The 27763-nt window shown below is 49.5% G+C and overlaps 1 protein-coding gene and 1 long non-coding RNA gene across 2 annotated transcripts in view; one reads left to right on the top strand and one right to left on the bottom strand.

The window, feature by feature from the left end:
* The window catches only part of CFAP74 (cilia and flagella associated protein 74), a 68324-nt gene extending 55065 nt beyond the window's left edge, over positions 1–13259 (bottom strand). Inside the window, exons 1-3 of the mRNA XM_030326699.1 lie at positions 13074–13259; positions 3844–3929; positions 63–147 (exon numbers count right to left, since the gene is read on the bottom strand). Coding sequence (XP_030182559.1) covers positions 63–147; positions 3844–3910 — 152 coding nt within the window. The 5' untranslated portion in view covers positions 3911–3929; positions 13074–13259. The remainder of the gene's footprint in view (positions 1–62; positions 148–3843; positions 3930–13073) is intronic.
* Positions 13260–13636: 377 nt separating this feature from the next.
* Positions 13637–14652, top strand: LOC115521196. The gene is made up of 2 exons (XR_003970988.1): positions 13637–13755; positions 14467–14652. It is a non-coding gene; the product is annotated as an uncharacterized LOC115521196 (long non-coding RNA).
* The last annotated feature ends 13111 nt before the right edge of the window (positions 14653–27763 follow it).

A 27763-nucleotide genomic window follows, 5' to 3' on the forward strand; every position in this document is an offset into this window, starting at 1 on the left:
CTTTCCGCCGGGGGTGCCCAGGCTGGGTTGCGGGGAGCAAGGGGCCCGCCCGGAGTAGTTACCGGCGGCCTCCCGAGTCGGCACCCTTCTCAGCTGCCGGAGGAAGAAATTCAACCTGGAACTCTGGAGCCTCTAGTTCATCTCTTTCTAGAAATCCAGGCAAGAGAAAACACACAAAGTAGATGCAGACGTTCAAGTCTGAAGCACCGGGACGAACCTAGACAAGCTCGCATCTGCAGGCGACGATGCTGATGGCCTTAGAGCAATGGTTGTCAAAGCGCGGCCCGGGGAACCCTGGTGGGAGTGCCTAGAACTCTCTCGGAGCGTCTTCAGTCAAAACTATTTTCCTAGCAGTACTGAAACATCGTTTGTCCTTTCACTCTCATTTCACGAGTGGAGAATGGAGTTTCCCAAAGTCCACGTGACGTCTCGTGTCACAACAGACTAACACGACGGAACGGGAATCCAGCTGTCTTCCGACGAGCCAGACTCTTTTCGTTACGTACAACAGGTTCAGTTTTGCTATTTTCACTGAATACATACAAAAAGTTTTTCAGCTTTAATTTTTAATACACTCGATACTAAAAAATGTAACTGACATAGGGGTGTCTGGGTGGCTCAGTCGTGCTTAAAGAATTTTAAGAGAACACAGAGGTGGGAAGGGTCCTACTGGCCCAATTTAGAACAAATTGAGCATCAAAATAAACAGGGCAGAGGGGCCCCTGGGTGGCCCAGTCGGTTAAGCATCCGACTTCAGCTCAAGCCATGATCTCCCGGTTCATGGGTTCGAGCCCCACATCAGGCTCTGTGCTGACCGTTCAGAGCCTGGAACCTGCTTCAGATTCTGTCTCCCTCTCTCTCTGCCCCTCCCCTGCTCATGCTCTGTCTCTCTCTCTCAAAAATAAATAAACATTAAAAAGTTAAAAAAAAAATAGTAACCGACAGGAAAAACACTTTCTGGTTGCAACGATTTTTAAGAATGTAAAGGGGTTCTCTGGCAAAAAAGTTTGAGAATTATTATCTTAGAGAATCACTGTAGACTTCGAGCCAAACAGGGCCAATCGAACTTATGCAATTTCTCTCTACCCTTCATCAAATCTCAGTGAAAATGACTACAAAGGAATTCAACAAGGCGTCAGTGAAAATCACAAGGAGTACAGGAGGAAGAGAGGAAGAGACTAGACAAAAGGCCTATACATTTGGGAAGACGGAAAGGTGGGGACGAATTTACTACCTCCCCCCATACCTCACCTCACAACTCCTCACCTCAGCTTGCCTTGCCACACCTTACCTCTTCTCACCTCACCAACCTCGGCTCACCACGCCTCACTTCACCTCACCTCACTACGCTCACTGCGCCTCAGCTGCCTTCACCTCACCATATCTCACCTCATCTCGCCACAACTCACCTCACTGTACCACACCTCACCACACCTCACTTCTCCTTACAACACTTCACCACAGCTCACCTCACCACACTTCACCTCAAAGCACCTCGCCTCTTCTCACCTCACCATACCTCACCTCACCAATCTCTTACCTCACCACCCCTCACCTCACCTCACCATACCTTACTTCACAACTCCTCACCCCACCTTACCTAGCCACACTCACCTCACTATATTTCACTCACCTCACCACACCAGCCTCACAAACCTCACAACACACAAACCTCACCACACCTCGCCTCACCTCAGCTCACCACACATCGCCTCGCCTTACAACTCCTCGGCTCACCTCACCACACCTCACCTCATCTAACCACAACACCTAACCACAACTTACCTCCCTTCACCTCACCACACCTCACCCCACCAAACTCACCTCTCCCCTTTCATCTCACCTCACCACACCTAACCCTCACAACACCACAAACGACATCATAGCATACCACACGTCTCATCTCAACACACCTCACCTCACTCGCCTCACCATATCCCACTTCACCTCACCGCACCTCACCTCACCTCTCGCCCCAGCTCACCACACATCGCCTCACGTCACCACACCATAACTCACCTCACAACTCCTCACCTCACCTCACGTAACCACACCTTACCTCACCACATATCGCCTCACCTCACCACACCTCACCTCACCTCATTGTGCCTCCCCTCACCAAACCTCACCTTACCGTACCTCGCCTCACTTCACCTCACTAAACGTCACAAATACCATACCACACCTCGCCTCACCTCAGCTCACCACACATCGCCTCGCCTTACAACTCCTCGGCTCACCTCACCACACCTCACCTCATCTAACCACAACACCTAACCACAACTTACCTCCCTTCACCTCACCACACCTCACCCCACCAAACTCACCTCTCCCCTTTCATCTCACCTCACCACACCTAGCCCTCACAACACCACAAACGACATCATAGCATACCACACGTCTCATCTCAACACACCTCACCTCACTCGCCTCACCATATCCCACTTCACCTCACCGCACCTCACCTCACCTCTCGCCCCAGCTCACCACACATCGCCTCACGTCACCACACCATAACTCACCTCACAACTCCTCACCTCACCTCACGTAACCACACCTTACCTCACCACATATCGCCTCACCTCACCACACCTCACCTCACCTCATTGTGCCTCCCCTCACCAAACCTCACCTTACCGTACCTCGCCTCACTTCACCTCACTAAACGTCACAAATACCATACCACACCTCGCCTCACCTCAGCTCACCACACATCGCCTCGCCTTACAACTCCTCGGCTCACCTCACCACACCTCACCTCATCTAACCACAACACCTAACCACAACTTACCTCCCTTCACCTCACCACACCTCACCCCACCAAACTCACCTCTCCCCTTTCATCTCACCTCACCACACCTAGCCCTCACAACACCACAAACGACATCATAGCATACCACACGTCTCATCTCAACACACCTCACCTCACTCGCCTCACCATATCCCACTTCACCTCACCGCACCTCACCTCACCTCTCGCCCCAGCTCACCACACATCGCCTCACGTCACCACACCATAACTCACCTCACAACTCCTCACCTCACCTCACGTAACCACACCTTACCTCACCACATATCGCCTCACCTCACCACACCTCACCTCACCTCATTGTGCCTCCCCTCACCAAACCTCACCTTACCGTACCTCGCCTCACTTCACCTCACTAAACGTCACAAATACCATACCACACCTCGCCTCACCTCAGCTCACCACACATCGCCTCGCCTTACAACTCCTCGGCTCACCTCACCACACCTCACCTCATCTAACCACAACACCTAACCACAACTTACCTCCCTTCACCTCACCACACCTCACCTCACCTCACCTCACCTCACCTCACCTCACCTCACCCCACCTCCCTAACCACACCTCACCTCACGCTTCACCTCACCTCACCACAGCTCAGAAACTGAGAAACGAGCCGCGCTGCAGTTAGATGGAGACCCAAGGAGACTAGTCCAGGTTTGATTGTCTTGCCTGGTGTCCAGCACTAGCCCGAATCAAGGCCTATCTTGGATTATCGGATTCTTTTTAAATCTACAAACTTCCAGGGAAAGAAAAGCAAAATAGGTCACAATCAAAGGGACAAAAATGGCATCCTATTTCTCAGTAGAGGCGCTGGAAACGAGAGAACTATAACCTGTCGCTTTCAAGAATCTCGGCCATAATTTATCTTTTTTTTTCCAACTAAAGACAGAATGATATAAACTTTGAGGAAAAAAAATAAGCCTAAAAGATATAGTCTTTCTAAAGAAAGGGAATTCAGGGAAACTATAAAGCACACCATTTATCTTCATTGTTGCCAAAACACCCGTTATCTGTGAAAAGACTTTTATTACCATCTTCCACAATCGGGACATTGTCCAAAAGCTCCTTCTTAGGGAACTGGTCAGCGTCTTCTTCCATCTTGGGAAGCAGAAATTAGCTACAAAAAAATTGTAACAGGTATAGATGAATAGGATCATAGTTAAAAAACATACATACCGGATTTCATACGAATCAACAATTTCTCTTGTAAAAAGACATTAAGAAAATGGATGAGGGGCACCTGGGTGGCTCAGTCAGTTTAGCACCCAACTCTTGGTTTTGGCTCAGGTTATGATCTCATGGTTCGTGGGCTCAAGCCCCACGATGGGCTCTGTGGTGACAGCGCAGAGCCCGCTAAGGATTCTCCCTCCTTCCCTCTCTCTCTGTCCCTCCCAGGCGCACGCTCCCTCCCTCTCTCTCTCTCTCTCAAAATAAATAAATAAACTTCTGTAAAAAAGAAGAAAAGAAAATGGACAAGCCCAGACTAGGAGAAAATATCTGCAGCAGAGAAATCTGACAACAGTCGTATATCCAGAATATATAAAGAGCCCCTAAACATCAACAACATAAAGTCCAAACTCCGACTGAAAAGGGGCAGGAATTTTAGAACAGACGTGGCAAGAGGAGATACACAAATGGCCAACGAGCTTGTGACACTTCGCGCCGCAGCATCAGTCCCCGGGGAAACGTGAAGTAAGACCATCACGAGACACTGCTGCACACCTGTGAGAACGCCCCAAATCGAAAATACGAACGCCGGCCCAGCACGTGACCCGGAAATCCTCCTCCAGGACGTGCCCGGGAGAAACCAGAACACATCCCTCAAACAACCTTGCACACGAGTGTTTACCCAGAGGGCCCCCAGCCGGAAAACAACCCAAGCGCCCGTCGTCGTGAGCACGTGCTGCTGCTCGGGAACGAGAAGGAACCGAACGGATGCGCACGAGCGTGTCGCAGGAGCCTCGCCGGAGGTGAAGGAAGCCACACACGGAAGAGAACCGGGAAACCCCCATTCAGGCAAAACTACCTGCCGGCGGCCGTGGATCTGGGGTCAAAGGCAAGGAGTGGGAGGGGCGCGAGGGGCACAGTGGGGTGGGGGATGTTCGGCATCATTTCTAGCGGTGGTTGCACACGTGACGATCAAACCTCATCCAAATGAACATTCGGGATGTGCGTGCTATATAGCACGTCGCGTGTTACGGGGCAGGTCAGAAGCAACCCTTAAGGAATTTCAGAACATCCCTCACGCTTTAAGTGATTTGAGGGACCTTAGGAGCCTGCCTGCCCAGAACTCCGTAGATGCTACAATCGTAGATGAATTTGTCTTTCATGTTTCACTTTACAATTGCTTCGGAATAACTGACTGAAAAATATTTCAAAGCCTAATAATGTTTCCTGGATGAATCAATAATAAGTCAAGGCCAACGATTCCTTTTAAAAAATGCTGCAAAGAAACAATCACGCATTACAGTTCTGAGAGGCAAAATTTCAAGGCATCTTGTCAAATGCCAACAATATTCCTCCCACTTGAGAAAACCTATTAACCGCCCCCCCCCCCCCCAATCTGTGAATGGCAGAGCTTTTAGAACATATTTACGAAGTGGCCGAGTCTGTTCCGCTCGTGCTCATGGACTCCATGTGCTCATCACAGCGCAGCTCAATTGTCCCCCGGACGGATGGCAGCCTGATACGAGGTGGATCATCACACATACAGTTCCATTGAAGATGACATTAAACCACATACACTTCTTTTTTAAATTTTTTTTTTTACATTTTATTTATTTTTGATAGAGAGAGACAGAGCACGAGTGGGGGAGGGGCAGAGAGAGAGGGAGACACAGAGTCCCAAGCAGCTCCAGGCCCCGAGCCGTCGGCACAGAGCCCGACGCGGGGCTCGAACTCACAGACCGCGAGATCATGACCTGGGCCGAAGTCGGACGCTTAACCGACTGAGCCACCCAGGTGCCCTGACACTTCTTGTTTTTTAATGTTTATTTATTTACTTTGAGAGAGAGAGAGAGAGAGAGAGAGGGAGAGGGAGAGAATGAATCCCAAGCAGGCTCCATGCTGTCAGCGCAGATCCCGACATGGGGCTCGATCTCACGAACCACGAGATCACGACCTGAGATGAAATCAAGAGTCACACGCTCAACAGACTGAGCCACCAGGTGCCGCTGAACCACATGCACTTTGAATGTCCAGTGAAACAGGGCAGTTCCAGACAGGGAGCCTCTGATGCCTCTTAAATTCTCACTAAAACCACAGCAGAAGGATTCAGTTTTTTCAACACACGCATCTACAAGGACACGGCAAATGGGAGAATAAACAGTGTGAACAAAACAGAAGCCGGGAGTGTGAGGCGGTAGCAGCCCTGCAGGCAGAGGTACGGACCGACCTCCAGGGGAAAACTTGAGCCATAAAAACCCACGTGTGCCCCACTGCCCGTGGAAGGCCCCAGAACTCGGTGTCTATGGGGATGAAGTAGAATCGGAAACAGATTTGCTAAAACGTGCGTAAGAAGCAGTTGGAACTTCCATTTCCATTTTAGGCATGTGGCTGTCCAGCGTGCCAGCCATCACACTAAAAATAACCACAAATGCCGCATAAAATTGTACGTTAATTGCCTTAAGAACCTTGAAGAATTGACTAGAAAGTAAGAAATCATCAGGTCAAAATCTAAGTGAAGGCAAGATTGTAAACAGGTGAAAGGGCCAAGGTGTAACCAAAAAAAAAAAAAAAAAAAAAAAAAAGGTCTCCTTTTAAATTGGATTAAAAGACCCATAGCAACAACCAAAAAATCTAACTATCCACTATTGGAGACACATCTAAAACACAAGCTTACAGAAGCACTGAAATTTTTTTAATGTTTATTTATTTTTGAGAGAGAGAGAGAGAGAGAGAGAGAGAGAGAGGGCAAGTGGCAGAGGGGCAGAGAGAGAGAGAGGGAGACACAGAATCCAAAGCAGGTTCCAGGCTCCGAGTTGTCAGCACAGAGCTCGATGCAGGGCTCAAACCCATGAACTGTGAGACCTTGACCTGAGCCAAAGTCAGACGTTCAACCGACTGAGCCACCCCGGCGTCCCGAAGCGACAATTTTACATCCACGTGTGTTCACTAATGAAGTCACAGAGGAAGCGGCACAGATCGACAGAACAAGGAAAAAGTCAAAATGCAAACTCTCGTGGGAAAATTTCACACACCGCTCTCAGGAACTGATACCAAAAGCAGATAGCAGAAGTCATTAATGACATTCGACACCATTAACAAACTGAACGTGACAGACATACAGAGAGCATACCAGCGACAGAATTGTAAGTGCTCCCTGAAGGCACACACTGAATATTTACAAAAGCCGTCTCCTGGGCCCGAAGCAGGTCTCAATAGATTTTAAGAGACTAAAATGTACAAGGCTTTGTACAGCATAAGGAACATAGTCAGTTATACTGTGACAGCTTTGTGTGGTGGCAGACGGTGACTACACTTGTCACGGTGGTGACTCTGCAATGTACAATATCAAATCACTACGGGGTGCACCTGAAACAAACACAATACTAATATCGTATGCCAATTATTCCTCAATAAAAACAACCATAAAAAGCTTGTTCTCTGACCAAAAGTCACCAGCCCAAATCAATAACAGAGAAGTATTTCTAGAAAATAAGAAACATACTTCTAAGTAACCCATGGGTCAAGGGAAAAAAATCATGCTGGAAACAGTAAAATACTTTGAGCTGAGTTACAAGGACAGTAGCTCCAATCAACCATAGCGCAGCTGACCCCACGCAGAGCAAACTCCTGAACTTCACACATATACGGCATTAGGAAAAGGCTAAAAGTTAATGCACAAAACATCCAGTTCGAGTGGCTACAGAAAGAACTGCGAGATGAACCCAAAGAAAGTGGAAGAAAGCAGGTTGAAAATATTAACAATTCATGCAACAGAAACGAACGTATGTGATCGAGATGCTCCTGGAAACCAAGAGTTTGTATTTTTAAAAGACTAAAATTGATAAATATGTCAGGAAAACATTAAAAACTAAAGAAGTCATGAACAACTTTATGCCAGTAAATTTGAAAATGTAGACAACGGACAAATTATTAGAGAAATATTACTAATCAGAATTGTTTGACAAAAAAAACCTTCCAAAGTCCCACAAACATAAAAGAAACTCAATCAACAGTCAAATGCATTCCCAGGAAGAACACTCCAGGCTCAGAGGCTTCCCCATCCAGTTGTGGGAAACACGCCGGGCGCAGACCACTGGGTTCACACGCACCCCCTCCCGGAGGGACAGGCAGGTCCGGACTTCTCTCGTGGGGCTCACGCAGCCTTCGTCACCAGAGCCCGACACCGACAGCGGAGACCGGAGACGGGGAGCTCCTGTCGCTCAGAGCGCAGACACGAAAATGCAGAGAGAGGCATCGTTGGCCTGGATCCGCAGTGTCAACACGGCATAAAACTTCAGGACCACGGCGCGTTTACTTAGCATCGGAAGTCAGCTTAATTCACCCCGGTAACAGACCGAAGGAAGAGAATTATATGATCAACTCGACAAGTGTGGGGAAAAAGTATTGATAAACTTCAACATGCCACTTATGCTTTAAAAAAACCTTGGCAATCTTACATTAGGAACAGTCTCCCTTCATGTAACAAAGGCTACACGCTGCCGACAATGTACAGGAGGCATCACGCATCATCCTAGACGTTAAAAATGTTCTTTTAAGACGGAAAACAGGGGCGCCTGGGTGGCTCAGTTGGTTAAGTGTCCGACTTCGGCTCGGGTCGTGATCTCACAGTTGGTGGGTTCGAGCCCCGCGTCAGGCTCCATGCTGAGAGCTGGAGCCTGGAACCTGCTTCGGATTCTCTCTGCCCCTCCTCCCCCCGCTCAAAAGGTGAGTAAAAAATTAAAAAAAGAAAAAGACCGAGAACAAAACAAGGGCTTCGCTGAGCTACTTCCTTCCACTGGCACTCCTGCCTCCCAGCTAGAACCTTTAGAGGTAAAAGGACCAAACAGGCATTCAGAAATGGCAATGTTTTCAGATAACATAGCCATGTACATAGGAAATCCAAATGAGTATACAGACCTCCCTCATGAAAGTTATTGAGACGATGTAATGTCGTTAGATATAAATGCAATAATAAAAACCAAATATATTCCCATTTATCAAAGATTTGGAAAAGCTGCCATTTACAATTCCATCAAAAAATATGAACTGCGTAAGGACAAACACAACAAAAGGGTGCAGGACCGCTAAGGAGGAAATGACGGAGCCTCACCGGGTGACGGCAAAGGAGGCCTAAATAATAAATAAACGGAACAGATGATCCTGACACCTCAACAAGTGGGTGTCATGGGGGAAAGGGGGATCGGGAGGCCTTTTTAAGTGAAAAGGTCCGGAAGACAAAAGTCCACCTCCTGCGGTGTGGGGGTCCTGTTTGGACGCAACTGTAAAAGACGTTTTTGAGATCATGTGGGAAAGTGAACACAAATTGGCATTAGATTTTATTAAGAAATTCACGTTAATTTTGTTGGGGTTGATGATGATTTTGCAGTTATGCGAAAAGTGAGTCTTCAGCCGTTGGAGCTGTATTTACCGGCTCAAACCCACGAACCGTGAGATCGTGACCTGAGCCAAAGTCGTACGCTCAACCGAGTGAGCCACCCAGGCGCCTCCAGGGTTTCTTACACAGGACACCAAAGTCATTAGCCATGAGAGGAAAAGCTGGCAGGTGGTCACGTACATTTAAATTAAAAACTGTCATTCAGATGATGCCCTCGGGAGAGTGAGAAAAAAGTTACAAGCCAGAAGATAAATTCAACACATTATCCTAAAGGTCCTCCATCAAGACCACACAAGGATTACCCACAAATCAGTAAAGAAGGTGGCAGTCCGGGGGCAATGGCAGGACCCACACAGGCACTTGACCATTGAGGACATTCAAATGGCCAGGAAGTGGGGCAGCCATGTGTCCAGTGTGACCGCGTGCCCCACTTCATGCCTGTTTTCCTGGCATTATTAAGAGTGTTTCCCTTTAACTCTTAGCCAAGTCGTGCTTTGGACGATAAACTATTTCTTGGTAATGAACAACAACAACAACAACAATTGTCCAACCTCATTTGTAATTAGGGAAACGAAAGTTAAAGTCACAATCTCCTATAGTTATGTGGTCATCACACTGGTAAGACATCACAAGCCCGACAGTGGCAGGTGCGTGAGTGAGGCAGCGGGAACGTTCACTCGGCCATGGCGGGAGCGTGGGAGCGAGAGCGGGGACAATTACTTCCAGAGAGTCCGGCGTCACCCGGTAGAGTTAACGAGCGCGCGCCTCCGTGCGGCTCTCCCGCCGCTGCTGCAACAACTTCCCGCAAACCCAGTGACTTCACAGATTTACTGCCTTACGATCCTGACGTCGGATTCTGAAATGAGTCTCACTGGGTGAAAATCAAGGTGTGGGCAGGACAGCGTTCCCTTCTGGACGCTCTAGGGAGGATTTTTGTTTCCAGAGGTCACGCACACTCCTGGGCCCGCTGGACCGCCTTCAAAGCCAGCAGCGTCAGTGTGGTCTTTCTCCTGGGGCCCCCTGACTCTCTCTCTCCTGCCTCCCTGTCCCACTTCTGAGGACCCTGTGTCTGCACTGGGCACATGTGGATAATCCAGGACAATCTCCCCATCTCCAGACACCTGGGTAACAACCTCAGTTCCCCTGCCGCGTCATCTAACATATTCCCAAATTCCAAGGATTAGGTCTTGGATCTCTCTGCGCCCCCCTACTCTCTGACTCAGCGGTTCCTCTCCTAGGTGCGTGCCCTACGGAAAGTCTCAGCCGTTATGCTCGTGTCCCGGAGCTGTCGCAGCATAAGCATGGCACACTGGGCGTCTCAGGACAACAGAAGTGTATTCTCTCACACTTCCGGAAGCCAGGAATCTGACACCAAGGTGCCGGCAGGGCCTTGTTCCCTCTGAAGCACTACAGCAGGGTCTGTCCCAGGCCTCCCTCCCAGGTTCCGAGAGTTCCTGGCCTGTGGCAGGGCAACTCCAACCTCCGTGTGATGCTCTGAGTGCACATCTACGTTCAAATACCTCTTTTTTTTTTTTTTTAATGTTTATTTATTTTGGAAGGAGAGAGAAACAGAGCATGAGCGGGGGAGGGGCGGAGATAGAGGGAGACACAGAATCTGGCAGCACAGAGCCCGACGCGGGGCTCAAACTCATGAACCTCAAGATCATGACCTGAGCCCAAGTCAGACGCTCAACCTACTGAGCCACCCAGGCACCCCTTAAATACCTCCTTTGTATAAAGACGCCTGACATATGGGATCAGGGGCCCACTCTCCTCCAGTGTGACCTCATCTTACTGAATTCCATCCCCAGTGACCCTATTCCCAAATGAGGTCACATTCTGAGATGCCAGGGGTTAGAGCTTCAACCTATGATTTTTTTTTTTTCCCCTGAAGAAACACAATTCAATTCATCACAGACTTAAACAACAGGAGACATAACACGACCTCAGAGAGCAGCAGCAACTCTGGGAACAAAGCCCCACGGCCACCAACAGCAGAAAACACCGACAGCGTGATCCGGCCTACAGAGTGCTGGATGGTAACGAGGAAGGAGCCGGCGCCGTGTCACAGAGCGGGTGCGTCTCTTCCACACGACTGATGGGAAGATGGTGCACAGCACTCACCCTTCTTCCCTCTGGAAGCTTCCGGACTAGGTTCCCCAGGAGGGGCAGGCAAAGCAGGACCCGGGGTGGCCCAGAGCTGGCTGTCAGGGCCTGAGTAGGAGGAAGGCAGCCCTGAGAAGGGCATCAGAGCCCAAGCAGGGTGGAGGGGGAGCCCGCGGTGAGCCGCCCAGCTCAAGCCTGGGAAGGGTGACACGGCCACTAGCCTCAAAGTATCTCCCAACAAAATACGCGTTCATTACAGAGGGAAAAAGTAACTTCCCAGCGGAGACATTGGCAGACACCACTTTAAGTGATCAAGGCAAACATCATCTGTAATATGACAAATGGGCCACCATGAGCCACCTGACAGGATGGAATGGGATGAAGAAAGTTGTGCGTAAGTTCTGTGACTTTTCTGCCAAGGATGCATAATGCGAATCTAATCTTTTTTTAATTTTTTTTTCAACGTTTATTTATTTTTGGGACAGAGAGAGAGCATGAACGGGGGAGGGGCAGAGAGAGAGGGAGACACAGAATCGGAAACAGGCTCCAGGCTCCGAGCCATCAGCCCAGAGCCTGACGCGGGGCTCGAACTCACGGACCGCGAGATCGTGACCTGGCTGAAGTCGGACGCTTAACCGACTGCGCCACCCAGGCGCCCCAATGCGAATCTAATCTTGAGGAAACATCAGACAACCCAAATGGAAGAGCTTTCTACAAAGTCATTGCCTGCAGCCATCAAAGGTGTCAGGGTCATGGGGGCCAAAGAAAGGCTGGGGAATGCTGTGGACCGAAAGACACCGAACAAACACCAAGTCGCTATGATGACCGAGTGCTGTGCGACGTCCCAGACTGAGTCCTTTTGCTTTTGTGACTTTACGGGATCAACTATCAAAATGTGCTTGACTGGGCTGAGGACCAGCAGTAGTGACACATCCATGTGACTCTCTTGACCTTGATGGTCACGTGGACCATGGTCATGCCCGAGAGGGCCCTTGCAGGTAGGAAATACTCAAAAGTACGGTGGTGGTGATAAAGCTTCATGCAAGCTACTTGTTCTCAAATGCTTCAGGAAAAGGAAGATTGTTGGTGCTCAACTTGAAACTTTTATGCAACTTGGGGTTGTTTCAAAATTGAAAAAGAATATACACCGTATCATTCCATTTATATGAAGTTTAACAACATGTGGAATTTAATTATATTGCTTAGGAATGCACACATAGGTGGGACACCTAGAGAAAAGCAAGGGAGTTAGACTCACAAACAGGCTCATGGTCCTGGGGGGGAGGTCTGCCAGGCAGGAGAGGGGTGGGTTGACTTGTGCGGTGCTAACACGCTTTTATTTCTGGACTTGGGGGGTCGCCACCGATGTTCACTTTAAAACCAATGTGTACGCTGTGCGCATGAATTTCCGCACGGCTTACCCGCAGAGAGTGAGTGCGGGAGTCTTCTGAGCTGCTGCAGACCAGACTGGGGCCTGCTCACGTGCTCGGCGCCCAGGCCCCACCTGCCCCTCACCTGCCCCCTCACTTGCTCGGCACCTGCTCCTCATCTGTCCCTCACCTAATAAGTGCCCAGGCCCCACCTGCTCCTCACCTGCTCAGTGCCCAGTCCTTGCACACGTTCAAGGAAGCCTCGCTCAAGCCAAAACTGCGAGCGGATAAACGAGTATCCGCTGGTGGACGACGTCGGAGCGGAGGCCCTCCCGCTTCCCAGACCCGGTTATCCTTTGCAGAACCGAGTCGGGAGGCCCTCGGGACTCCGCAGGGCGCCCTCCCACCCCGCCCGAGGTCCGCTCACCGCCGCGGCGGAGGCGCGGCGACCACACGCGGCGGGCGCGCACCGCCGGGCGCAGGGCCCCCGAGACCCGCCGCAGCAGGCGCCGGCCCGGCAGGACTTGGGCGGCGAGGGCGCTGGGCCGCGTCCGAGGAGCTACGCGGCGGATGGGCCCACCTCTCTGCCGACCGGAGGGGGTCGGAACGGCTCCACGGCGGCTCCTCCGAAGCTCCGCGTCGGCGGCGTCGGCGGCGGGCGGCTCCATGGCAACGGGCGGCCCCAAGCGGCGGGGGAGCTCGAGCGCCGCACGCAACCCCCGTTCTCGCGATGGTTCTGTCCGGCGCGCCCCGCGCAAGCGCAGTGCGCCCGGGATGCAGGCCGCGTGCGGAGGGGCTCGGAGAGGACGGCGCCGCTGGGAAGACCGGACCCGGCACCGGGTCGGCGCTCCGGGTTTGGCCCGAGGCGACCTAAGTTCGGACGGGCTGTCAACCCTAAAAACTAGGTGTGTTCACGTAAAATCTGCATTTCCCCTGCTTTGCGCAAGGCGGGGGGGTGGTGAGCGGGCACAACGTGCAGGCTGCGCTGGAGCAGAATCGAGCCTCGCCTCGCTCCCCCCCTTCCCCCGTCCCCCGAGGCCCGGGGTCGCCGTTATACCGTGACTCCTGCCCGCCTTTCCTGTCAGGCGACCTGCCTGGCGCGGGTGTGTGTGTGACGAAGGGCACCTCCCGCCAGGCCACGCAGGGGGCGTCCGGCCACCCGAGGGCGTGGGTGCACCTCTGCCTTTGCAGAGAGTTGCATGTGACTTGCAAGGTGGCTGGCCCCGCTAGCCGCGTGCTGGCTTTGACCCCTGCCTCCTGGTGCCACAGTGAGGTCCAGGAAGTCCTTTAAGTTTGTGCAGGGAAGACGATCCATCAGGGCCACCAAGCCTCGCAAAAAGCGCAGCAAAGGTGGGAACGGTGGGAGCCAGCCGGTGGCAGCACGCTCCTGCGCCCTCATCGCCCGCTGGTGTTGGCCAGGGCTTCTCCCTGCTCAGAGTGAGGGACCTCAGGGGGAGACCGAAGTCACCGTATCAGCCCCCGGTGGTAGCCCCTTTACCAGAAATTCTACTTCTCTTCCCCACTCACGCACATGGCGACACGGCGGGGCTTCTTTCTCCCCAGCTTTGCCTTTCTGGGCCTTTCCACATTAACCATCAATACACTTTCTACTGTAGAAGGAAAGGAGAGCAAAAGACTGGAAACGCTCCAGTGTTCACCAGTAGGAGCTGCGGGAAGAAGGTGTCGGGAAGGTGTGCAGCCTCGCCCTGGAGCAGCTGTGAAAGACTGCTCCCATGTTCTGTCCCAGAGTGGCCCTCAGAACGTATTGTTAAGAAAGATAATAATAAAGTTGCAGAACAGCGCGTATGGTATTTTACTAAGAAGGGGTAGAAACAATAAGAATGTATGGGGCGCCTGGGTGGCGCAGTCGGTTAAGCGTCCGACTTCAGCCAGGTCACGATCTTGCGGTCCGTGAGTTCGAGCCCCGCGTCAGGCTCTGGGCTGATGGCTCAGAGCCTGGAGCCTGTTTCCGATTCTGTGTCTCCCTCTCTCTCTGCCCCTCCCCCATTCGTGCGCTGTCTCTCTCTGTCCCAAAAATAAATAAACGTTAAAAAAAAAAAAATAAAAAAAAAAAGAATGTACATGGCTATTTTCCTACCTTGAAAAGTAATGTACAAACGGTTACCCACCAGGGTCAGGAAGGTGAGGTGTGTGCAGAAACTAGATTTCTCCACGTGTGCTTGTCCCTTTGGCTTTGGAACTGTGTAATGACAAAGCGAAAAGTAAATCAATTCCTAAAAATCGGAAGCAAAATGAAACAAATGATCCTAACGGTATGTCAGGTTGGGGCTTAACCACACAGAAAATAATTCAAGTGACATTAAAACCCAACACTTTGTACATAAGTAGTAATGGCAAAAAGAGCTGCAAAGAAATCTCAAATTGTTTGCATTAATCCTGGTCTTGGCAATAATATTGCCGTTGCTATTTTGGAATTGTGTAAAGTGGGATAGAGCAATTAAGTAGTGTGGTTAATATTAGGAGCCAATAAGGGCACCTGGGTGGCTCAGTAGGTTGAGCATCCAACTTTGGCTCAGGTCAGGATCTCGCAGTTTGTGAGTTCAAGCCCCACGTCAGGCTCTGTGCTGACAGCTCAGAGCCTGGAGCCTGTTTTGGATTCTGTGTCTCCCTCTCTCTCCCCCTTCCCTGCTCATGCTCTGTCTCTACCTCTCAAAATTGAATAAACGTTAAAAAAAATGTTTTTTAAATATTAGATGCTTTTAAATATCAATGCTTTTAGCTTGAGAGAAGAGATGGAAAATAAGTTAAAAACCTGTAATCTTGGATTTCAATGGGAAATATTAGTATGACTTAATATCTTTTAAAAATGTATTTCTTAGCTCTATCCACTGGAAAGGTCTAGAACTGTCCAATATGGTAGCCACTGGACACATGTGGCTATTTAAATTGAAAATTAAATTAAAAAGGGGAGCCTGGGTGGCTCAGTCGGTTAAGCGTCCGACTTTGGCTCAGGTCATGATCTCACGGTTGGTGAGTTTGATCCCTGTGTCAGGCTCTGTGCTGACAGCTCAGAGCCTGGAGCCTGTTTCAGATTCTGTGTGTGTGTGTGTCTCTCTCTCTGCCCCTCCCCCACTCACAGTCTCTCTCTCTCTCTCAAAAATGAATAAATTAAAACATTTTTAAAAATTAATTAAAATTAAATACTTGAACAGACATCTTTACACCAATGCTCATAGCAGTGTTATTCATAATAGCCAAAAGGTGGAAATGACCCAAATGTCCATCAGTGGAAGAATGGAAAAGCAAAATGTGATATGTATATATAGATATAATAGACTATTTAGCCATAAAAAGAAAGGAAATTCTGACACATACAACATGGGTAAACTTTGAAGACATTATGCTGAGTGAAAAAAGCCAGACACAAAAGAAGAAATATTGTTTGATTTCACTTCTATGAGGTACATGGAGTAGTCAAATTCGTGGAGACAGGAAGTAAAGCAGTGGTTGCTAGGAGGCGGGGGTGGGTGTGAAATGGGGAGTTAGTGTTTAATGGGGCAGAGTTTCAGTTTGGGAAAATGGAAGGGTTTTGGCCACGGGCGGTGGTGATGCTTGCAAATAATGTGAATGTGCACAATGTTGTGACCTGTACACTTAAAAGTGGTTAAAAAGGTAACATTTATGTCATGTATACTTTACTGTAAGAAAAACATTTCAATTAAATAACATTAAGAATTCCATTTCTTGGTTTCAAGCGTTCAATAGCCCCGTGTGGCTAGTAGCTGCTATATTAGGGCAGATATAAAAAGTTCTCATTGTTCTCCCGGGCTGCACTGGTCTAAAAACAAACCAATTCAGGACAAGCGAGCACTCTTAGCACCCAGATTGTTGTCCCTGCATGCCATTTCCCACCAAAACAAACCATAGCTTCATAGGAAGATGACTGATTTCAGATTTGAGGCAGAAAGCACACATGATGGGGGTGCCTGGGGGGGCTCCGTTGGTTAAGCATCTGACTCTTGATTTCGGCTCAGGTCAAGATCTCCCAGTTTGTGGGTTTGAGCCCTGTGTTGGGCTCTGTGCAGACAGTGCGGAGCCTGCTTTGGGATTCCAGACTGCCCCTCCCCCACTTGCACAGGCACTGTCTTTCCCTCATAATAAATAAATAAACATCAAAACACACACACACACACACACACACACACACACACACACACACAGGATGGTCCTGGAGCCTCTTATCAACAGAAAGCAAGGAAATTATCAGTGAGACTAGCATTGCATCAGAGGATTTGCTAGCCGGAGGCGCTCCCACTAGCCAAAGTAAGGACAATTTGAGTATCAAAAAGAAAAGTAAATATAACAGATTGAAGCATGGCAAATGTGTTAATATCCATGAGCGCATTAAAAAAATAAAATCTTCATTGATCATCTTTGACAGATGCTAGGATACTAAGTGACTATTCTGTGGTAGCAGCCAGCCATGGAGGAGGCTCCACTCTGATCTCCCTTCCAGAGAGAATTTTCATTCAACTGCTAGGAGTGCAGCTGGCTGCCCGCCAGGTTCAGTACGCTGAGTTCACTCTCGTTCTGGGTCGTCTCTGGTCAGAGATGGAGCATGGCGGGGGCTCTAGGTGGACCATACCCATCAACCCAGGACTCCTCTAATGGACAATCTCTGCGCCAAAGTTCCTCCAACCCTTCCTTTGGGTTGGCCCAAACTTCGCTAGATTTGCATTAGAGTTAGATTCTCTCTGCCCGATCCTACTTCTTCCCACTTCCCATTCACAGGCTTCAGATCAGTATTGCAGTCTGCCGACTTCCTCGGCCCAATTTCACTCCCCACCCCCACTCCTGATCTTTCGTAGCCATGAGCCCCCAATGAATCTCTTGCATTCTGAATGCCATCTCACGGTATGCTTACTAGAGGACCCAAATTAACAGGGTTGGTAGCAGCAATGGTCTGAGAAAGTAGACGGTGAGGTGGGGATTTGTAACTAGATCACTCGCTGCCCAGCTGGTAGTGAGCAGCTCATCCCGCATAGTGTGTGGACGCCTTGAACAAGGAGGCAGCCCACTGGCAACATTTTCACCAGGAATAAATTGGGAGAAGAGTGGTTAGTACAGTGACTGAGAAGGATGTCTGTTTGGGAGGGTGACAGAGACATGCAAGCACGATGATCTCGCTGATGCTGACTGGCACTGGCACCCCGTCCAGGGATCTGAGAAGTTGGAGACAATTAACAAATAACCGAAAGTAAGTGTATTGGCACCAAATGCAAAGGTGACAAAAGCAAAAATGAACAAGCGGGACTATATCAAACCAAACACCGTCTGCACAGCAAAGGAAGCCATCCACAAAATAAAAAGCAGCCTATGGGATGGGAGACAATATTGGCAAATCATGTATCTGGTAAAGCATTAATGTCCAAAATATATAAAGAACTCGCACAACTGCATAGCAAAAAATCCAAACAATCCAACTAAGAAATGGGCAGAGTACATTTGCAGCAACGTGGATGGAACTGGAGTATATTATGCTAAGTGAAATAAGTCAGTCAGAAAAGACAGATAGATGATTTCACTCATATGTGGATTTTGAGAAACTTAACAGATGATCGTAGGGGAATGGAAGGAAAAATAAGATACAGAGAGGGAGGGAAACCATAAGAGATTCTTAAATACAGAGACACTGAGAGTTGATGTGGGTGGGAGGTTGGGAGGGTGGGAAAAATGGGTGATGGGCATTGAGGAGAGCACTTGTTGGAATGACCACTGGGTGTTGTCTGTAAGTGATGAATTATGGGAATCTACTCCTGAAGCCAAAACTACACTGTATGTTAACCATTTGACGATTAAAAAAAAAAAATGAGCAGAGTATTTGAATAGACATTGTCCCAAGGAAAACAAAGACATACAGATGTCAAACAGGTACATTGAAAGATGCTCAACATCACTAATCATTGGGGAAATGCAAATCAAAACCACACTGAGATATCACCTCACACCTGTTAGAATGGCTACTATCAAACAGACAAGAATTAACAAGAGTTGGCGAGGACGTAGAGAAAACGGAATCCTTGTGCACTTTGGTGGACATGTAAATCGATGCAAGCACTATGGAAAACAGCATGAAGTTTCCTCAAAAAATTAAAAATAGAGCTGCCTTGAATCTCAGTCAAGGTAGCTTTGCAATGCCAAGGTCAGGGTCCTGGTTGGGAAAACCTTGACACATCCGATGAGTATATCTGGGTGGATGCCCCTAAAGGTTTTGGCTCCTCAGACTTTTCTGAAATTTTAGAGCCTGCAACGGTTGCTCACCCCTAACTAGGAAGAGCTAGCATTCCCTTATGGGAAGATTCTGTAGAGGCTTCGAAAACAAGACAACAAGGTCCCTTTCAGTATCTGCACCCCCACCCCCTCCTGGTTGCCAGCCGGACAACTGGGGAAAAGTCGTAGCATGGCCTCATTAAATCAATGCTGGGCCTGATAAGAGAGAAAGGGGTGTGAAAATTAGTAGCAGAAAAAATCGCTGAAATGTAGCTGGGAGGTTATGCAGGGGGCGCTCTCAGGCCCTACCACTCCTCATCAACTGCTCACCCAAGAAGAGAGGGACCCTGCGGGTGGATGCTACTTCAGGCTACTCCACCTGCAGGAAGAAAGGCTTTACTTATCACCCCAGCAACAGCCCAGCCAATGAGACACGATCGCAAGTCCAGCCAATGAGAGACTAACAAGCCCAGCCAATGGGAGACCTCACAGCCCAGCCAATGAGAAGACACTTCACTTCAAACCCCTAGTTTGCTCCCCTGGACTTTTTGCCTATAACCGCCGGCCCAACTTACGTTCCCCCTCTTTGCTCTTTAAAAGAGTCCGCCTCCCCTTTGCTCTTGGGACTCACCAGTGGTGTTGCTGTAGTTTGCTTGCCCACGTGGCAATTCTCTTTTATTCCCGGATAAACCTATCTTTTGCTGGTAAGGTAACTGGGAGTTTTATTTTTAAGGCTAACAGGGGCTATCTGCCAAAGGAGCTGCGAGAATGAGCCATGGAATGGATTTTGAAGGTGCTTGATCAGGGGGCCAAACATGCGACTATAAAAGGGAGAGTTTGTTGACGTAAGGCATTCTCTCAGGATATGGATTTAATACCCTGGCAAGGACCCCAGGGGATAGGAAACTTGCTGCCAAAGTGGCTGAAAATCTTCCAAACTTGATGAAAACAATAAGCCCACAGATCCAAGAAGCTCAACAAACCTCAAGCAGAATAAATATAGGAAAATCGCACCAGGGCACATCATAATCAAATCGATGAAAATGAGAATTAAAGAAAAACTCTTTAGAACGCTCAGAGAAAAAATGCATTGCATACAGAGCAACAAAGTGACGTCAATAATCTTTTTGAGTGAGAGCAACCACACCATCCAGGGACAATGGGGCAACAACTCGAAGACACTGAGAGAAAAGAAGAAAAACAAATAAAAACCACTGACCATTGAAACTTCTGTACTCAGAACAGCTTTGAAAAGTGAAAGCAAGTTTGTGGCATGTGAATTATACGGCAATAAAGCTGTTATTTAAAAAAATGTTTTTTAAACGACGGCAAGCTTCTGCTTTTGACTGAGATGGCGTAACAGAGACAGATTTACCTTCCTGCCCGAAACAACTAAGAAACTGAACAAAATATGTATATACAAAGTGACATCAGCTGTCAGGTTTTTGGACACCAGGGAATTAAGGACAATGATCCCTGAGAGATGGGAGCAAGTTAGGTGAGCCCTTTGGGGATCCCAACTTCTTGCCTGGAGAAAGCTCCCAGGCCACTTAGAAAAGGGGGACCCAGGTGGAGCATGAGCTATAAGGGAAAATTGACAAAATGGATTTCATCAAGATTAAAAACTTGTGGCGCCTTGGTGGCTCAGTTGGTTAAATGTCCAGCTCTTGATTGCGGCTCAGGTCAAGTTTTGTGAGTTGGACTCTGCAAACAGTGCAGGGCCTGCTTGGGATACTGTCTCTCCCTCTCTGCCCCTACCCTGCTCGTGCTCTGTCTCAAAATACATACATACATACAAACATGCATGCATACATACATACATACCCAACCTTTACCTCTTGAAAGAATAGTTGCAAAAAATGAATAGACAATAGGGCACCTGGGTGGCTCAGTCACTTGGGCATCTGACTCTTGATTTTGGCTCAAGTCATGATCCCAGGGTCATGAGATTGAGCCCCGTGTCAGGCTCTGCATTGAATGTGGAGCGTGCTTGAGATTCTCTGTCTCTGCCCCTCCCCACCCTGCTTGCTTGCATGTGTGCATGCACTCTCTCTCTGTCAAAAGAAAGAAAGAAAGAAAGAAAGAAAGAAAGAAAGAAAGAAAGAAAGAAAGAAAGAAAGAAAAAGGGAGGAAAAATGAATAGATAAGCTCAGACTGGGAGGAAGTATTTGCAAAACATACATCCAACAAAGCACTTGTATCTACAATATACAAAGAACTCTTACAACTCAATAAGAAGACCAATGATCTCATTTTTAAATCTTGACAAAAGATTTGAAGAAGCACATGAAGAGATGCTCAGTGTCAACAGTCATTAAGAAAATGCACATTAAACCCACGATGAGATGTCTCTACATAGTTACAAAAATGGCCAAAATTAAGGACTCCTAAGCACATGTGGATAGGGAAGCAGAGCATCTGGAAATCTTATCCCTCGCTGGTGGGAATACAAAATGGTACGGCCACACCAATACAGATTGGTAGTTTCTCATAAACATACATTCCCCTTAAGATCCCACAATCCTAGAAGTAGGTATTTATTCCAAGAAGATGAGAATGTGTGACCACACAAAGACTTGCACTTGAGCATTCAAAACAGCTGTACTCCAAATGGACGAAAACTGGGTACAGCCCGAATGTCCATCAGCAGGTGGGTGGAGGCAAACTGGGGTATATTCATACAAAGGAACACTCCTCAGCAATAAAAAAATAAACATCCAATCCACACTACTATGTGGGTGAATCTCAAACATTGTACTAAGTGAAAGAAGTCTACTTTGTTACTACTGTGCTAGGAATTCATGCTGTGTAACAAACGGCCAGGGACAGGGTGGATAAAACAGCACAGTTATCACCCAGCTTTTGTAGGTCGGGGTCCCAGCTCTGTCTCTCACAAAGCTGTGACTAAGATATTGGCCAGGGCCACAGTCATCTAGAGGTTTGTCAGCTCTGTTGGACCAGGGGCTGACAGTCCCCCGTTCCCGGCCCGCCAAGCCTGTTGCCATATCGGCTCTCAACATGGCTGCTGGCTTCGTCAAAGTGAGCAAATAGAGTGCCAGCTAGACCCAAGTCACAGTTTTTTTACAAGCTGATCCTGGGAGTGATGTTTTGTCACTGTTGACCTATCACTGAAACAAGTCCGTGGATGCGGGTCCCATGCCAGGGAAGGGGTTGCCCAGTATCAGGAGGCATGGATCGCTTAGGAGACTGCCACCACCGACCTCATGCTGTGGGGTGCCATTTATATTATACTTTAGAAAAACAAAACTAGAGTGACAGAAGGCAGACGCTAGCGGTCACTTGGGACCAGGGCCGGGGGGAGATTGACCGCAAAGGGGCAGGAGGGAACATTTTAAGCTGGTGGAAAGGTGTAATGTCTTGATCGAGATGGTGGCTATGCAATCCTGCGCACAGCTCAAAACCCATAAAATTGTATACTTAAAGTGGGTGCGTTTTATTATATGTAAATTGTATGTCAACAAAGCTGATGGAAAATGAAATAAAATGAAACAGAACCTAGATCCAGGCCACAACCCCACAGGCCATGCCTGACCTGACCGGGGGCCCCCCCCCCCCCCGCCTTACTTGCCTCCCCTCCCTCACGTCTTCTGTCACAGCCCACACTGGCCTGACTTTGTCTCTTTTTGAACTTGCTGGCTCATTCCAGCCTCAGAACCTTTGCATTTTCTTTCTTTCTTTCTTTCTTTCTTTCTTTCTTTCTTTCTTTCTTTCTTTCTTTCTTTCTTTCTTTCTTTCTTTCATTAAAAAAAACTTCAAAGTAATCTCTACACTCAATGTGGGGCTCAAACACACAACCCAGAGACCAAGAGTTGCACATCCACCAACTGAGCCAGCCAGGCACCCCAGGACCTTTGCATTTTCTATTCTCTACCTAGAGCACTTACCTGGGCCTTGATGTGGCTGGCTTTTGCTCCAGGAGGGATAGGATGTAATTCAAGCTTCAGCTAAAATGTTACCCCACCACAAGGTCTTTCCTGGCTGCCCTAACTGTCCCCCTCCACAGCAGGCATTTCATCCTTCACAATGGTTCGTTCGTTTACTAATGGTCCGTCTTCCACCCTCTAGAAGGGGAGCTCAGTGGGGATCGGGACCTTTTATATCTTCTTCGCACCCAACATCTAGACGAACACTTGGCATGCAGCAGGCTGGATAATCCTACTAATATTGGCTAAATGAACATTGATCTGTGTGTGGGGTTTTCTTGAGGAAGTTTGATGAAGGTAATTGAATATTAAGTATAAAAAAGATTACTGTTTTTATTTTTCCAGCGTCCTGTCCAGAGGACCAGCACGGAGGACCAGCGAGAGGTGAGGGAAGCACAGTGTCTTCCTGTCACAGAGTTCGGGGGGCAGCCTCACCCCAGCTGCCAGCGGGACCCCCTTCTCCCCAGCGGCTCCCCGAGAGTTTCTAGGTGGTTGATTCCGTGTGGCTCTATCCCAAGTGGAATGTTTTCCCCACTGGACTGACAGCCTTTGTTGTTAGGAATGCTAATTTGTGTTTAATGTTTGCTGCCACGTGAAAGCATTCAAATCGCTACTTTGTTTTTTTGAGAGAGAGTGAGCGGGGGGAGGGGCTGAGAGGGAGGGAGAGAGACAGAATCCCAAGCAGGCTCCATGCTGTCAGTGCAGAGCCCGATTCGGGGCTCGATCCCACAAACCGTGAGATCATGACCTGAGCCGAAATCAGGAGTCAGACATTTTACTGACTGAGCCACGTAGGCATCCCCAAATCACTGCTTTAAAAAATACAAAATAGGGGCGCCTGGGTGGCGCAGTCGGTTAAGCGTCCGACTTCAGCCAGGTCACGATCTCGCGGTCCGTGAGTTCGAGCCCCGCGTCAGGCTCTGGGCTGACGGCTCAGAGCCTGGAGCCTGCTTCCGATTCTGTGTCTCCCTCTCTCTCTGCCCCTCCCCCGTTCATGCTCTGTCTCTCTCTGTCCCAAAAATAAATAAACGTTGAAAAAAAAATTTAAAAAAAAAATAAAAAATACAAAATAGAAGAATAGAATTCTGACTTCTCCACATTAAATATGACCAGGTTTTTTTTAAGTTTATTTATTTTGACAGAGAGAAAGCATGAGTGGGCAGAGAGGGAGGGAGAAAGAAAATCCCAGGCAGGCTCTGCACTGTCAGCACGGAGCCTGAGGCAGGGCTCGAACCCACAAACTGTGAGATCGTGACCTGAGCCGAAGTTAGATGCTTAACCTACTGAGCCACCCAGGTGCCCCTAAACGTGACCAATTGTACTTGCGTGTCTATTTAACTCGTGTAGAAAACATTCTGAGTGGCCAAGTTCGATTGTGCATTGGTTCTCAGGGCCTTGATTACTGAGAACAGCATCCCAGCTAAGCCCTGTTTCCTGTGGGCCCGTCCTCTGTCTAAGCAGACAGACGACCTCAGGCGACTGCAAGTAGTTTGCTTTTGATCTTTTCTGCCAAGTTTCCTCAGCTTCTCAAATGAATAGATTCCATCTGAAAATCATAGCGTTAATAATTACATCCTGAGCTCGAGAAAATTCTTCTGTGTCCCTGCCATTTCTCTATTTGGTGCATTTTTCCCCAGGAAAATAATAAAGCAACCTCACAAATATATCAGGCAGGGATTTTAAATTTAGCTAGTGCTGTTTCCCCTCCCGGATCCCTATGACTCACCTCTACCTCCCGGGGCCCATCCTGCTGCCAGGATGGGTTCAGGCCAGCTCTCCGCCCAAGCTGTAGACTTAGTGCCGTCCCTTCCCTTTTGCTGTGAGCACCCGGCAAAGTGATTACCCAAAAGGTAAATAATACAAAAAAGCTGCAGGACGATGATTTCAAGAACCAAATGGACCAGCAGACCACACTTTTGTGGCTTTTCTAGATGCAGCCTAGGGCACTGGTGTGCTCTGTCCCGGGGAAGTGTTGCCCGTGACTCCCGGGGACTAACTAAGGAGACGGTTTCCGTACCTTCCAGGGCCAAATGCATGATTGTCCTGCTCAGTGCCATATGGGGAGAGCATGACGCCTCCCTGCACTAAACAGGAGAAACAGACAGACGTCACTGCCCTGAGCTCGAAACCAGAGGGCTCTGCATGGGTCCTGCCTGACGGAGAGGTCACCATGTCGAAGGGAGGCCATGGAGAAGTTAAGTAGATGTGCAGGGATCAAATGCGTTAGGTTTGAAATTTGAGTTTCTTTTTTATCTTCATTCCTGTGGTCTGGCACCAGGCCTCCTGTTCTGTGCTCTTGGTGGTACCAAGAAAGGGGCTGGGGCTGTCGGGGCGTCTGGGGAAACAGCACAGACCTCATCTGAAACAGAGAGCCTTCCACTGGGGGAGACCTCTTCTTACGGATTTTGAGTTTCATCAGAGTCGTACTTGGAGGGTGGGTTCTCCACCCCCCCCCCATAACAGGCATGGAATTAACACAGGGAGTAACCTACATATTTTCCAGAGAAGGGAGGTGGCCTGACCCAGACCTCTGACTCGGGGAGCATTTCCTGAATCCTCCAAGAGAGGGGAGAAGTAGGCTGTTTCCATTTCACAGGTGTGGATGATGCTATAGTCTGGGGCTCGCCTCAGCCAGGCCGGTGGCTGGCCAACGCAGAACCAAGGGCCTGTTTCCTGACCTTTGGTGGGGCTGCCCTGCATTGGCTCTCTGTTCTGGGGCAGCTGGAGCTTGTCTGAATGGGGCTGAGAATGAAAAAGGGGGGGGCACTACCCGGTTACATCCAGAAGTGGCCAGAAGCTAATTTTCAAAAAACTTGAAGCAGGAATAATGAAAATCCCCATTCTTCAGATCCAAACAGACCAATCAGGGGCAATGGAGAACTAGAATGAAGCTTGCAGACTCTGGGGAAGAAAGTAAGCGTTTCGACTGAAGGTCACTAAATATCCTGGTTACTCCGGACAGAGCTGCTTCTAGAGAGATCTGCGGGAGGTGCACCTTACGGCAGGTGGCAGGTCGGGTGTGTGCCCGCCACTTCCTTCCCTCTTTCTCTATTCACGGCTTTGAAACATGCTTGCCTCCAGGGCTTGAGGAAGATGAGGCGATTTGGTGAGAAAACAGCCAGAGCTATGGCTAGAATACCCGTCCAGTACAGCTTTGCAGTGGAAGGTTTAAGGTTAATTTTATGCCTCAGGTAATAGAGGCAAGTGAAGAAAATAGCGATAGAGTCTGGCTCACCTTGAACTAATTGAATCAAGTGATTCAAGGTTAACACTATTTCTCAGAGGCTGTCAGCCCCTGGACCTTCTCAAATGCAGAAAGGGGTGTGTGGGTGAGCCCCGCCTGGCTGCCTGACCAGCACAGAGATCAAAGCTTGGGACTGAAAGGCAGAAACCCCGAGCAGCAAAGGTGCTGCTGACCAGGCTCATTTTGCTGGCTTTTGGAGACTCTGAGCCTGTGTCCTTTCCTACATTTATTAAGCACTTGTTATGTGCCAGAGGCTTAGACATGAGGGGTTCTGTGAGGAAACAAGCAGATAAGATCCCTGTTCCGGTGGGGGAGTCATAACGGTGCCAGTGGGTGCGCACAGCCCGTGCTCTGTGCCAGGCCGTCCTCTGGACACTTTGTGAGGGATGAACTCCTTACTCTCCCAAAACGTGTGCAGAAGGACACCCAGGAATGAGGCCAGGAGGCCCCAAGACTCGTCCAGAGCACACGCACATATGTGCAGCGTGTGATCATTCCGGGATCAGTGCTTCCATACCCAAAGAGGGCTGGCACAGCCCTGCAGGGAGGCGTTCACGCTGAGACCTGACTGGCTCTCTTAGGGCCCGTTCCTGGCTTCAGGATAGAAAGCTGGGAACCAGCCCCATCCTTGGACACTTGGCACTCAAGACTGTGCTGGAAATTCCCAGCAGCAAAGCCCTTTCTCCCTGCCCCTTTCTGGCCAGCGTCTGCAGTCATGGGAGCAGACTTAATGCCCTCCGGGACAAGTTTGCCCGTTCTTAGTGTTTTCATGGGAATTCGCTTTCTGTTGTCAGCTGATATGGAGTCCAGAAGTGAATAAATGAGACCCAACAGAGATTAACGTTTGTGATGTCCTTTGAGGGGAATTGCGCACAACTTCTGTTGGAAAGAATTCAAGTAGAGAATGCTTAGGGCCTTGACTTCCTCAGCGCTTCGCGGGCCGCAGAGGGCAGATGTCACCTTCCTTACAGCCCAGCCGTCTGCAGTGCCCTTCCAGAGGCGGGCACAGGTGTGACGGAGCCTGACCAGGCGGGACAGAGAAGTCGCTGCATCCTGTGACCAGGACCTCAGCCAGAGGAGCAGCCGCACTGCCCCCCACCCCCCCACTTCCCTCCCGGTCAGGCCGACCCAGTGGGGGCAGTGGTCGCTCGGGCTCTGACTCTGCCGCGAGTGTGAGGGGCTTGGAAGGAGCTGCGGGTTGGAGGGCGGGGGGTCTCTCCCAGTAGCCGGTAAGGCGCAGGAACGCTAGCCCCCTCCCCGCACCCGCCAAGTCTCCGGGACCTGTGACCCCCACGAACAGCCCCGGGACGAGGTTCACGGCGCCCGTCTGTCTGCAGGCGCCTGGCCAGGCAGCGGGAGGCTGCGACCAAGCGGGTCGTGGGCCTGGGTCGCCTCCCTGGCAGCGGTGGTGCGACGGGGAGTGCGGGACCCCCCCCTCCCCGGGCCCGGAGCGCGGCCCGCCAGGGAGGGGGGCGCGGCCAGGCCGGGCGGGAG

The sequence above is a fragment of the Lynx canadensis genome, chromosome C1, assembly GCF_007474595.2.
Source record: "Lynx canadensis isolate LIC74 chromosome C1, mLynCan4.pri.v2, whole genome shotgun sequence".
In the NCBI taxonomy this organism is placed as follows: Eukaryota; Metazoa; Chordata; class Mammalia; order Carnivora; family Felidae; genus Lynx; species Lynx canadensis.